Source organism: Tupaia chinensis, unplaced genomic scaffold (genome assembly GCF_000334495.1).
Source record: "Tupaia chinensis unplaced genomic scaffold, TupChi_1.0 Scaffold000450_1, whole genome shotgun sequence".
In the NCBI taxonomy this organism is placed as follows: Eukaryota; Metazoa; Chordata; class Mammalia; order Scandentia; family Tupaiidae; genus Tupaia; species Tupaia belangeri.
Genome location: NW_006159956.1, coordinates 164,737 through 177,906, shown reverse-complemented (window position 1 = coordinate 177,906; position 13,170 = coordinate 164,737). Strand labels below are relative to the sequence as shown.

The 13,170-nt window shown below is 55.9% G+C and overlaps 2 protein-coding genes across 8 annotated transcripts in view; both read left to right on the top strand.

Moving 5' to 3' along the window:
• The window catches only part of PLA2G6 (phospholipase A2 group VI), a 72,081-nt gene extending 69,565 nt beyond the window's left edge, over window positions 1-2,516 (top strand). For 6 of the 7 annotated variants that reach the window (XM_006155348.1, XM_006155345.1, XM_006155347.3 and 3 more), the window contains 3 exons: window positions 1,524-1,691; window positions 2,095-2,168; window positions 2,325-2,516. In XM_006155348.1, coding sequence (XP_006155410.1) covers window positions 1,524-1,691; window positions 2,095-2,168; window positions 2,325-2,469 — 387 coding nt within the window. In that variant the 3' untranslated portion in view covers window positions 2,470-2,516. The remainder of the gene's footprint in view (window positions 1-1,523; window positions 1,692-2,094; window positions 2,169-2,324) is intronic. The other variant, XM_027774520.1, reaches the window with a different exon arrangement.
• Window positions 2,517-3,814: 1,298 nt separating this feature from the next.
• Window positions 3,815-13,170, top strand: part of BAIAP2L2 (BAR/IMD domain containing adaptor protein 2 like 2) — a 35,731-nt gene continuing 26,375 nt past the window's right edge. The window contains exons 1-5 of the mRNA XM_027774512.1: window positions 3,815-3,853; window positions 4,770-4,845; window positions 4,964-5,027; window positions 5,305-5,462; window positions 5,922-5,983. Coding sequence (XP_027630313.1) covers window positions 3,815-3,853; window positions 4,770-4,845; window positions 4,964-5,027; window positions 5,305-5,462; window positions 5,922-5,983 — 399 coding nt within the window. The remainder of the gene's footprint in view (window positions 3,854-4,769; window positions 4,846-4,963; window positions 5,028-5,304; window positions 5,463-5,921; window positions 5,984-13,170) is intronic.

The window sequence follows — 13,170 nt, the reverse complement described above, 5'->3', positions numbered from 1 at the left end:
GGGCAAGGTCTGGCTAAAGCACTCAGGACCCCAAGGCCTGTGCCGAGGGACGAAGAGCGAGGGGCCCATTTCTCGCGTCTGTGTTAGCTGGAGGGCAGCGTGCATGCTGCACACCTGCTGCTCTCTGCCCAGTCCGGACACACGTTAGCATGGACATGCCCCTCCCAAGTTTTCCGGGTGCCGTGATGGAGGACTGCCGGTGCTCCAGAGGACGGTTGCCCTTGCTTATGGGCCTAAGGCTCAGAAAAGGCTCCATGGAGGAGGGGACCCCCTCCTGAGGTCTCTGGGGACAGGGCAGTACAAGTCACTGGTCCAGAGGAAGAGAAGCAGCCCCTGGCCTGAGGAGTGGGAGCAGAGTGGTCAAGGCCCAGCAGGGGGGGAGGTCCGGCCCTGGAGCAGATGGCCTCTTGGTTAGGGTTCTGGTTCTGCCCGTGTTTCACTTCAGCCACTGGATAGGGTGATACCAGCGCATGCCTGGGGTTGGCGGTGAGACCCAGTGCACTGTTACCTGCCCGGGGTTGAGGACACCCCCTGCCCTGAGTGTGCACTCATCCTCGCAGGCGTGGTCAGCCAGAAGCCCAGGGGCCAGCCCCGGTGTCAGCCAGGCCCTGGGCTGTCAGAGAAGGCAGCCCCCCTCAGGGCCAGACCAGGCAGGGGAGCTTTCCACAGGAGTCAGAGACTGGCAAGTGGGAGGAGCATCCACTCTAGGTGGGGCCGAGAGTGGGAGTGGCTCCCCCAGTGGCCCAGCAAATTGGCAGCAAAGCTGGTTCTGAAGCTAAAAGGGGCAGTGTGAGGATCCTGGTTCCAGCTTCAGTCCCCGCCTCCCCCTCCCCGTGGCCTGAGCCAGCCTCCCCATCTGAACTCGGCTATGAGTCTGCACACCTGGGGAACGGGGAGATCAGTGCCCTCTCCAGACTGGACAGCATTACATGAGATACAGGTGCAAACACATGGCACCAAACAGGCCCGAGGGCGTCCCCTCCCCTTCCTTCTTTGCTACTCTCTGGCCTTGGCCAGCAGCAGGCATGGGATGCCTTTGCTGGGACACAAGGGGCATCCCCAAGCAGATCACAGGTCCGAGGGGAGGGGGCTGGATCTCTGAGAGATGGCCAGACACCCACCTGCACAAGTGGGGCTGGGGTCAGTGCTCAGGTGTGCTCTGCCCCAAAGCCCAGCCTCGGGCCTCTCCAGCTCCCCTGTAGTGTCCCCCAAGTGTGAGAAGGTCCCCTCTGTATTTTTTTTATTAAAAATTTTTTTCTTTCATTTTAGGTCTTTGCCATAGTGCAGGTACACTCCCCAGAAAAAGACTGTGAGAGGCAAATTGAGAAGTCTCCCCACCCCCCCAGGGGTGGCCATGCCACAGTTCCCTCTCCTCCATTCTTCCCCTGGGATTTTGGGCATGCACGTGTCCCATGCTCAAACCACAGTTGACCGTCCGGGAGTCCAACACCTGCTCCACCATGCCACCTGCTGGCCCCAAGAAGGTCCCCTCTGACTGACTACCTCTGTCCTGTTCCCAACAGGGTCAAGACAGCAAGGTGAAGAAACTCTCTATCGTTGTCTCTCTGGGGACAGGGAGGTCACCACAGGTGCCCGTGACCTGTGTGGACGTCTTCCGGCCCAGCAACCCCTGGGAACTGGCCAAGACTGTTTTTGGGGCCAAGGAACTGGGCAAGATGGTGGTGGATTGTGTGAGTGTGGGCCTTGCCCATGGGCCCGAGTGTGGGGGAGACAGGACTCTGTCCAGCCTCCAGCCTGCTGGGTGAAGAGGGAGCCCCTCATTCAGTCTCTGTGCTGGGCCAGGACCTCCGTGACCCCTACAGCAGGCACTTAAGCAGCTTTTCACTGTGATCCCTTTCTTCAAACACGGCCTTGTGTGGAAACCCAAAGCAGAAATGGACAAAAACTATGGGGAGGGACATGGGGCCCTGTCCACTCAGCGCTGCTCCCCACCCCACGACCCCTGTCCCTAGGATTGCACGGCTGGGACAGTCCCTGCAGCCCACACTCACTCCACTAGTGGGCAGTGGGGACTGGGGTCTGGGGGTGCTGGGTACAGCACGGGCTGATGCCTCATGGGCTGCTTCCCATCAGTGCACGGATCCCGACGGGCGCGCCGTGGACCGGGCCCGGGCCTGGTGCGAGATGGTGGGCGTCCAGTACTTCAGGTGAGGCGCACGGCCCAGCCCCAGCCCCGCCCATGTCCACACCTGACCTGCGAGGCCACCAACCTCCGCCAGCCCTTGCCATGGACCTGCCCTTTCCCCATGGTCCCCAGCCCAGCCCACCACGCTGGGGTGACATGAGCCCCTTGGCCTGGGCAGATTGAACCCTCAGCTGGGGACGGACATCATGCTGGACGAGGTCAGCGACACGGTGCTGGTGAACGCGCTCTGGGAGACCGAGGTCTACATCCACGAGCACCGGGAGCAGTTCCAGCAGCTCGTCCAACTGCTGCTGGCGCCCTGAGGCCGCGGCCCCGCCCCGCACACCCAGCCAGCGTGGCAGGCCGGCCTGGGCAGGGAGGCTGGGACCCAGGGGTCTCAGCTCCCTGCCGAGGCTGGCCCTGAGCTCTCCCCGTCCCCACCCTGGCACTTTCTGTCCCCCCAGCCGTAGGGAGCCTGGAGCTGCTCCCAGCTCCTCCCCAGGCGTGACAGGACCCTCTCCCTGTAGCCTCCAACACTAAGGGTGCCCGCGCCTGCACCCCCCACCTCCCAGACAAGCTGTGAAGACTGCCCCACCCCAGGTTCTCTGTGGCCCCCAGTCCCTAACACCCTCTCATCTTTCCCCGGGGCAGGGGCAGGGGCGAGAGGACCGGGTAACCCCGACCCCATCCGGCTCTGGGGCAGGACACCCCATCAACTTTGCCCTCGGCTCCCGGTGCCCCGCCCTCTAGGCGCCCCACCCTAACTCCCTCACTGCTCCCAGAGGTCGCGCCTATGAATGGAGCAAACCAAGTTATTCTTCCCCGCAGGTGATTTAAGAGTGGGGAGGGCTCCAGGGGCCACCCCGAAACTGAAATAAATGGTTTGGGTTTGAGTCACCTGTGTCGTGTGTGCCGTGCTGTGAGCCTCACCGCTGCAGCCCCCTCAGCTCTGACCTCCAGCCTTGACCCTTGACCTTCAGCAAGTGTCCTCTTCCTGTGCCCACGAGGAGCTTTGTCCCTCAGGCTCCCTGAGGTGGGACACCTTCCTGTAGGCCCCGTAAACAAGCCCACGAGGTGTGCAGAGGCAGTCGCCAGGCCCAGAGGGTGCCTTGGGCCTCACTGTGAAAACAGGGAGAGACCCGTTTGAGGCAGGAGGGGCGGGGACTCTGCGCCTCCAGCCAGTGAAGGAGCTGGGGTCTGAGGGGCTAGAGACCAGGCCCAAGGCTGGTGCCCACCATAGCCTTGTCCACCTCTGGGGGCCACCTCTGCTGGGCCTGGCAGGGAGGGTCCCAGGGGAGGGCTGAGCAGCCCTAGCCCAGGAGGGTAGGCAGGGGTTACCCAGCCAGCCTAGGGGGATGGCCATCCACGGTGCCCACCACCAGGGCTCAGAGGGTGAATAATTGAAGGGCAGGTCACACGAGCCCGCCAGCGTCACAGGATGCCTTCCTCGGCTCTGGTTACGCCCCAGATCGCGTTCTGACATCCCTGGCTGGTGAATAATTAAGCTGCCACCTCCTGGGGGCAGGCCTTGTCTCCAGGCCCCACTCTGCAGCCTCCTTGCTGCCGGCTGAGCCGTGCACCCCAGTGGGTACAACCCGGAGCTCCCGGCCCTGCCCTGACACCAGCCTCCTGCTCGGCACCGGTGCTGCCCACCCCATGGCCCCCGAGATGGACCAGTTCTACAGGTCCACCATGGCCATCTATAAGGTGAGCGGGTGCCCACGGCCTGGAGGGCAGAGCTGCGGGTGTCCTGACAGGGAAGGCCTGGGGCCAGGCGAGGCTGAGCCTTGGGCTCCCTGGAGCAGTCAGCCACGCCATCAGAGGGCCCCTGACTCCCAAACGCTGGACAAGGCAGGATGGGGCCTGGGCCCCGGTGGAAGTCCAGGTGGGAGGGAGCCGGCGGCGGGGACTCTCCTTCCTGAGACCCAGTCACCACTCCAGAGAGGTTGCTGCAGTCGGCAGCTGTGGAGGCCTGTTCTGAGCACCCTGCACACGGCACCCTTCTTGCCAACCTCATCTCCCTGACTGCGAGGCAGGAAATAAACAGCTGTCCAACCGCTGAGAAAACTGAGACCTTGGAGGTTAAAGGGCTCATTCAAGGTCACAGAGGGAAGACGAGGTGCTGCTGGGATTTGCATCGAGACCCAAGTCCAAGCCAAGCCCAGCCTGCCCCACCACAGCTGATGCAGCTGCAGCCTGCTCTTCCTTGAGGGCAAGACCTGTCCTTGTCCTTGAGGTGACTGTCAGCAGCCACACACGCCCAGTGAGGCCTGGACTCAGGCAGGGCTGAGCCATGCCCCACAGGGGGCCACAACAGAGGACGGGGGAGGAGAACCTTGAGGAGCACTACCTCCATCTTGGGAGGCACCGAGGTCCTGCCAGGGCGGACGTGTGAGCAAGAGCTGGCTGCAGGGGACCCTGGCTTGAGACAGGGCCCAGCAAGGTGGCCTCGGAGGCTGCCGCAGCTGAGAGCCAGGATTTGGGGTGGCCCCAGGTTTCCAGGTGAAATCCCCAGACCAGAGGTGTCTCAGCCCTGCCCTGAGGCTCAGTGCCTCGCCCATGCCCACCATTCTTCTTCCTCACCCACTCCCACGCCCTCCCTGCCCTCGCCCTCGGGGCTCAGAGCATCATGGAGCAGTTTAACCCCGCCCTGGAGAACCTGGTGTACCTGGGGAACAACTATCTCCGGGCCTTCCATGGTGAGTGCCGGTGCTGGCAGCCCTCAGCCACCACCACCTCCACACCTGCAGCCACGGTCACCACCGCTTGTCCCCGCTGAAGCAGCTGCCCCTTACTGGCCTCGCACCGTCCCCACAGCACGCCCTCCAGCAGCGCTAATCAACTCCACGGCAAGGCCCTGCCAGCCTGCCAGGATCTCCCAGTCAGAGCCTGCCCACCCCGCCTGCCCTCGCCATACCCCAAACTGCACTCCCATCCCGAGCCTCACCTCACGCCCCCTCCTCACAGCACACACAGACGCCACATCCCACCCATGACAGACATGTGCTGAGGTCCCGCTCAGTGCCAGGCCCCGGCCAGGCGCAGCTGCATGCGTTGGGAGAACCCACCTCTGCCCTACCCCTGGTCCCCTCTCGTCGAGGCCCCTCCCTCTCACACACGCATGTGCGGAGCCCATGGTGTCCCCTCCACAACCAAAGGGGGAGTCTTCAGGAGAGTGGGACAAGTGGAGGGGGTGCTGGGCCTGGACCCCTCGTTCCTCACCCTGCAGCCCTCTCCGAGGCGGCCGAGGTGTACTTCAGCGCCATCCAGAAGATTGGGGAGCAGGCCCTGCAGAGCTCCACCTCGCAGATTCTGGGTAAGGCACCTTCTACTGCACCCTCTTGGACTTGGGGCTGCTCCCCTGAGCCCACCTGCACCCCCAGGCCCCACCCTGCTGTCACGCTCCTGGCCCCTCTGCCTGGGTTCCAATGTCTCCTCTCAGGCTCGGAGTCCACCTTGCCCACCATCCTAGGTCCAGAGGGGTTCCTTTGGCACCCCGCCTTTCCAGGAAGTGCTCCCACCCCAGCACCTGCCTTGTGGCCCAGGGCCCAGAGTCCACCCTCTCATCCTGGAGCCCAAGCCCCTCCCCGCCCCTCCCTGCAGGCTGTTCCAGAACTGGGACCAGCACTGCCTTCGTCCCCAAGAGCCCTGTGGGAAATTCCTGGACTTTGGTCCCAAATCCAGGCTCAGTAGCTCTCCATTGGCTTCTGGCGGGAGGCACCGGCAGGGCAGATCCCCCGACCCGACCCGAGGCTGCAGCTCCCTCCTCCTGCAGGTGAGATCTTGGTGCAGATGTCAGACACCCAGCGACACTTGAACTCCGACCTGAAGGTGGTGGTGAGTGTTGGACCCCAGGGCCTGGAGGGGTCACTCAAGGAAAGCAGGCTGCATTGCAAGGAGAGTGCTGGCCTGACTGGGAGTCCCCTCTCAGGGGGGACTTGCTGCCCCCACATGGCCCTTTGCAAGGAGACAATGGCTGCCCTTTCTTTTCTTTCTTTTTTTTAGGGGGAGAGGTTTTTGCTATAGGGCACGTGCACTCGCCAGAAAGACAGAGAGAGACACAAAGCGAGAAATCACCCCCCAGGGGGATGGCCACGCCGCAACCCCTTCTCCTCCATTCTCCTCTCGGGATCTTGGGCACGCACGCACATGGACCCGGCATGAGTTTAAGCCACTGGGTCCGGGACTCGAACCACCGTCAACTGCATGGGAGTCCAGCGACATAGCCATTACGCTAACTGCTGGTCCCACAGCTGCCCTTCCTGGCACCTGCCAGGCACAGGCTCTGCTGGGCACATACCCCTGCAATGACTCAGTCAAGCCTCTCAGCAACCCTAGGAGGCCAGTGGCATTTCTACCCCCATTTCACAGAGAAAACTGAGTTTCTGAGTCAGTGCCTAAGATTCCAGAGTGAGAAGAGGAGTGAGGAAGAGAAGATGCGCCTCATGCCCAGGTGCACCAGGCCCAGGTCCTGCTTCCTCCTCAGCCTCCCCCCTTACCCACCCACCCTCCCTCCTTCCAGTCTCCCAGGGAGCCACCGTGATTCAACCACGTCACTGTCGCTCCCATGAGCAAGACCATTCCAGGCCCCACTGCCCACAGAACTAAATGATCTCCCAGGAGAAGGCTTCCAGGCCTGGCAGGTCCAGCAGCCCCGCTCTGACACTTGTCATGGCCCAGCTGCCCCGGAGAGCCGACCTTCTGCAGGGTACTGTCCTGCTGTTCTCTCCACATAGACCCGCCCACCCCTGCCCTGCCATCCAGCCCAGCGGTCACTTCCTCCGTGAAGCCTCTCCTCCCTCTCGACCCCAGTAGGTGCTTCCACCTGTTTTTAGTGTATGGCAATTAAAGGTGAGCTCTGCACCCAGGACAGCTGGGTTCAGAGCCCAGCTCCACAGTTACTGGCTTTGCAACCTGAGACTCTGTACCTCAGTTTACCTATCTGAAAAATGGAGACAGAACTGCTTCATAAGATTCTCAAGAGGATTGGGACCAGCAGATGGCATAATGGTTATGTCACTGGACTCCCACATAGTCGACCACAGTTCAAATCCTGGACCGGCAGCTCAGAATTCACATTGGGCGCATGTACGTGTGTGCCCAAAATCCCGAGAGGAGAACGTCAGAGAAGGGATTGTGGTGTGGCCATCCCCCCCTGGGGGGGGGGCAGGTGATTTCTCACTTTCTGTCTCTGTCTCTCCAGTGAGCTCACACACCTAATAACAAAACAAAACAAACAAAAAAAACCTCTTAAAGGTTCATCTCTGTCTGTCCCAGGCCTGGGAGCTCCTCCTGGCAGGAATGTGGTCTTGTTTCCTCTGTGGCTCCCAGGCCTGGCACCACGCAGGGCTTCGCTGACTTCGGAAGGAGAGAGCAAGCCCCGAGAAGGGAGGGTCCCCCCCACACAGGGCACAGCAGGAGGCTAAGCAGACATGAGCGAGAGATGGAGCCGGGCAGGGTGGGAGAGGTGGACAGTGGCCTGGTGCCAAAGGCCTTGGAGGGTTCCGGAGGAATCGTAACTAACTGTGACAGTCTATGGCTCTTGCACATTGGCAGGGAACCCCTGGGAGTCAGGATGTTCTTTGAGAGATGCCACGAAACACCCATCAGTTGTGGGTGGGGAGCCATCTTACAGACAGAAAATGTTCATCATGGAGGAAGCCACGTCCCGGGCCCTGTGGGCTCCAGGGCCTCCATGGGCACCTTAGAGGGCAGCCCACTGCCTCCTGGGCTTGGGCATGGGGTTCTGAAACCTGCAGCTTCCTGTGTCTAGTGGCTCTTTGTGTCACCTGTGGCACGACTGGGCTGGATAAGGATGAATGTCACCCAGGCTTGCTCTGTAAGGAGAGCTGTCCTCTCTGGGCACCAATGTCTTGGCTGTCACAACTGGGCAGGGCCCTTGGCCAGAATCTTACCAGGTAGGACAGTGCTAGAGGCCACCTCTGCCTTAGCGTATTCATTCGATCACCACGTACCGCCAGGTGGCAGGTGCCAGGCACTGTCATAGGCTCTAAGGACACACCAGACAGAAATCCTTGCCTTCTGAAAGAAGGACCCAGACAAAACCCGAGTGAGTGAGTATATATGTGTAACGTGTGAGGTGCACAACACGCTACAGAGAAAAATAGAGCTGGGGCAGGAAGTGTTTGGGAGACAAGTTGTGTATTATTATCATTTTATTATTATTCTTACCAAAGGGCACACGCACTCACCAAAGAGACAGCGGGAGAGGGAGAAAGCACCTCCCGACTGGGTGTAGCTGCACCGGAATCCTTCATCTAACATACTTTTTCAGTATGCAGTTTCACATCTCTCTCTTTGGATTTTAAGAAACTTGTCTCAAATTAGTTTTTAGAATCGTTTGCTCCTTTTCTCTGCGTTTCTTCTTTAGAGGCTCTGCCAGTGCCTCGCTCCTCATAGCCCATCTGCCACATGCACCTCCTCCTCTGCGTGTCTGTCCTTTCCACATTCAGGTATTAGGAATTAATGTGTGGAGCTGGGATGGGGCCCAGAGTAGGACCTGCCATAGATGTGGGTCTGTATCTATAGACATCGGCTAGGAAGGTTTGACTGTGCCCTCCCCCCCGTTCACGTGGTGACATTTGGATGTGACAGAATTAAGAAGGTGGAAAGGCAGTCCCACTGTGGGACTAAGAGGTGAAGCCTTGGGAGGTGATTAGGATTAAGGTCATCGGGATGGGACTTCGTGATTGAGTCCTGGTGGGTTTACAAAGAGAGGGGATGAGACAGACACACGGACACAGACACGGGCCAGCTCTTGCTCCGAGTCAGCGCGCAGTGACGAGAAGACCCTCACTGACAAAGCCTTGAGCTGGGACTTCCAGAGCCAGGGGCCAGATAAACTTTATAAGTTACCCGGTTTGTCATATTTAGTACGCAACAGAGAGCAGGTTAAACACAGCCTTGTGAGATACGATTCACACGCCATGAAATTTACCCTTTCACAGCGTACATTTGAAAGTTTTTAGTGTATTTAGAGAGTTTTACAACCATCCCCACTAAATTAGGACATTTTCCTCCATCTGCCAAAGTACCCTCTACCCAGTAGCTACCACTTCCCGTTTCCTTTCTTTTCTTTTCCTTTTTTTTTTTTTTTGAGAGATTTTTTGCTATAGGGTGTGTGCACTCGCCAGAAAGACAGAGACAGAGAGACAGAAAGCGAGAAATCACCCCCCAGGGGGATGGCCATGCTGCAATCCCTTCTCCTCCATTCTCCTCTCGGGATCTTGGGCACGCATGCACACACACCCTGCATGAGTCTAAGCCACCAGGTCCGGGACTCAAACTGTGGTCGGCTACATGGGAGTCCAGCGACATAGCCATTACACTAACTGCTGGTCCCACTCCCTATTTCTTCGTCTCTTTTCTAGTGGAGTATTCTCCTCTCTGTCTCTCTTAGGGCAGTATTTGTTGTGTTTAGTCGCTCTCGTGTCCCATGTAGTTTAGCCTTCACTAGTGAATTTATGTTTTGCTTTTTAAATGTCGAATTCCTTCCTGAGTTCTGTCAGCTCATTTCTGAATTCTTCTCTTTCTCATCTATGTGGCTTCTTTCTGGTCTTATATCATCTTCTTGTTTCACGTCTCTTTGGTTTTAAACCGTAGACGGTCTTCCCCTGTTTCCCGGCGGGCCTTTCTGGTGTGCTTTCGTTGAAAATGGCAGTCTGTTCCGTGGCCTCTTTTTTCTCTAATGACTTCCTACTGGGTTTTACTTCAGAAGTTTGAGGTTTTCTGTTGCTTGTTTTTTATGGAAAATTGAGTTAGTCCGCTTTTTGCTTTGTTTTCTGACATTTCAGAAGGAAGCGTCGGGGCAGCTCTTCTAACTTCGCAGGGTTTCTCCCTCTTGCTCTTCGGTAGTTTTCCAAATATTGGGTTGTCAGGAAAGTCTCGATGCATTTTCGCATAGAGAAACAGAAAACGACGCCATGCCTTCGCTGGCAGCCTAACAGAGGCAGCTTCCCCTCCGCTCCTGTCCGTGCTCCTGGCTTCTGCTCTCCCCTGCTGCGCCGGCTCTCTCTCCTTTGTGTCTGTTGCCCCTGCCCCCCTTTTTTTTCTCTTTCAGTAGTTTGTCTTGTTTTGTCTTGTTTTGTTTTCCATAGGGAATGTGGTCTCTGGAGAAGACAGAGAGGGAACGTGAGCAGTCACCCATAGGAGGGATGGCTGTGCCACAGCCTCTTCTCCGTTTTCCTCTCGCGATTTGGGGCATGTGCCCTGTGGCATGCTTTGCACGGTGCTGAGCCCAGGGCGTGAACCGTGCGGTCAGCCATTACCTTAACCCCCTTAACCCCCATGCCACCTGCTGGCCTGCCCCCGGTCCTGGTTTTGGTCCTCTGGCGTTTCCTCCTCCACCTGTGCTCTCCTGGAATAGCACCTGGCCAGTCTCAAGGGCTCCTAGAGGCTCAACTGCTCTAGCCGCTTCAGACTTGGTCGGGGCCCCTTGCCCTTATCCCTCTGGGCCAGCTAAATCCCCTTGGAGTCTAGGCTGCCGACGCCCTTGACTGCCAGTTATGGGGACGCTCCTGTGCTCAGCCTCCACACCAGCCCACCTTGCCTCCTCCAGTGGAGGCCAACCCTACCCAGGCCTCGCAGGCAGTGAACTTGTATTTGGGGGTGCAGGATACATCGTCTCCTGGTTTTATTCTGAGTGTTGCCTTAAGATTTTGGTTTTGTTCACTAATTTCTCCATTAGCTTTTTTTTTTTTCTTGGAGAGGTTTTTGCTATAGGGCGCATGTGCTCCCCAGAAAGACAGAGAAAAGAAGCAAGAACTCACCCCCCCCCAAGGGGTATGGCCACACTGCATCCCTCTCTGGATCTTGGGCATGCACGCACATGCGCCCGGCGTGAGTTTAAGCCACCAGATCCGGGCCTTGAATTGTGGTCAACGACATGGGTGTCTAGGAACATAGCCGTTATGCCATCTGCTGACCCCTCTGTTATTTAAAAACAAAACAAAACAAAACAAAAACACTAATATGTTTATTTCTTCCACAAGAGAGAGTGCAGTTCGGTATTTTCAACAAGATCTCCACGCTGCGGTCCACCCCCAGCTTTGGCCAGCCTAGATCACGGGTGTGTACACACCTCGTGTGCTGGGGGGGAGGGGATCCCTGGGCCCTTCCCACGGCGCCACCTCTTGGCCTCACGTAAATTTGTAGCAGGAGATGAAGACGAAATTTTAAATTACATTTCATTGCTGCCTTCGTCCCTGAATCTGACTGACGTTTTCTCTATCAAGTTAAATTTACGCACAATAAAATGCTGTTCTGAAGTGTTGAGTTTGATGAGTTTTGACAATTGTGCACCCTACGTATCACTGTGTTAGGCAAGATTTAAATACCTTCATCACGGGGGCCAGCAGGTAGCATGGTGGTTGGGGCACTGGACACTCCCACACGGCTGGCCATGGTTTGAGTCCTGGACCTGGTGGCTTGCTTTCTCACTTTCCCTCTCTGTGTGTCTCTCTCTGGTCAAATTAAAAATAAATGAATGTGGGGACCAGCAGGTGGCTTGGTGGTTAAGATGCTAGACACTTCCACGTGGTCAACCACAGTTCGAGTCCTGGACCTGGTGGCTTGCTTTCTCATTTTCTCTTTCTCTCTCTTTCTCTGTTTCTTTCTCTGGTCAAATTCAAAACAAATGAATGAATGAATAAAATTAAATAAATAATTCTTTAAAAAATAAAAATAAATGAATGAATAAATGAAATGAAATAAATAATTCTTTAAAAAATAAAAAATAAATAAATGAATAAATGAAATGAAATAAATAATTCTTTAAAAAAATATTTTCATCAGGAATGAGGCCAGCAGGTGGCGTGGTGGTTAAGGTACTGGACTTCCACATGGTTGACTGCCATTTGAGTCCCAGACCTGGCAGCTTGCTTTCTCATCTGCCCCAGTCCCCCACTGTCTCTCTCTGTGAGCACATGTGCCCTATAGCAAATTTTAAAAATAATACTACTAAATAAAAAATTCTTCATTTTTTTCCCTGTTATTCCAGAACGTTCCCTTATGTCCCTTTCGCCAATCCGAACCCCCCCTCCCCAAGCAGCCACTTTCTGATTCTCTCTAGAGGTTAATTACACCTGCTCTCGAGCTTCGCGTGAATGGTCTTGTGCACTATTTCGCCTGCTCTCGAGCTTCGCGTGAATGGTCTTGTGCACTATGCATCCCTTTGTGTCCAGCTCCTTCCATTCAGCTCAGGTCTGCAAGGTTCATTTATGTTGTTACACGTGCCAAGCTCTGTTCTGGCCTATGGCTCAGTACTCCTTGTAGGAATAGACCACAGTTAGTTTGCCCAGTCTTCTGTGGCTGGGGCTTCGGTTTGCTCCCCGTTGAATATCATGAGCTATTATTAGTTTGCTGCTGTGAGCATTCTTGTACAAGTCTTCTTATGGATATATGTTTTCATTTCTTGTAATGAATACCTAGGAGCAGACTGTGTGGGTCATAGAGTTGACATATGTTTAGCTTTACAAGAAACTGCCAAAGAGGCAGAGTTCTCCGAAGTTCTGGTAATATCCCGTCCCTCCAGCAGCAATGAATGGAAACTACTGTTGCTCCACGTCTTTGCCAACATTCAATGTTATCGTTTTTTTTTTTTTTTTTAATGTTAGCCAACCTAGGAGGTAAATAATGGTATCTCACCGTGCTCGTTTGCATATCCTGGATGACTAATGAGTTTTTATGGGCTTATTAGACATGAGGTGTTTGTTTAGTCTTCCGTCCATTTTCCATTAGGTTATAGGTATTGTTGAAGGATTATTTACATTGTAAAGACATGAGTCCCTCGTCAAATATATGCATGGTGAATATTTTCCCCCAATAAGTATTGGGTTGTCAGAAAAGTCATGACGTATTTTTCTGTTTTTTTTTTTTCTATGAAAAAATGCATCAGGACTTTTCTGACACCCCAAAAGTTTCTTTTTCTTTCTTTTTTTTTTTTTAAGGTTTTTGTCATGGGGTGCATGTGCTCACTGGAGACAGACAGAGACAATGGGGGGGCA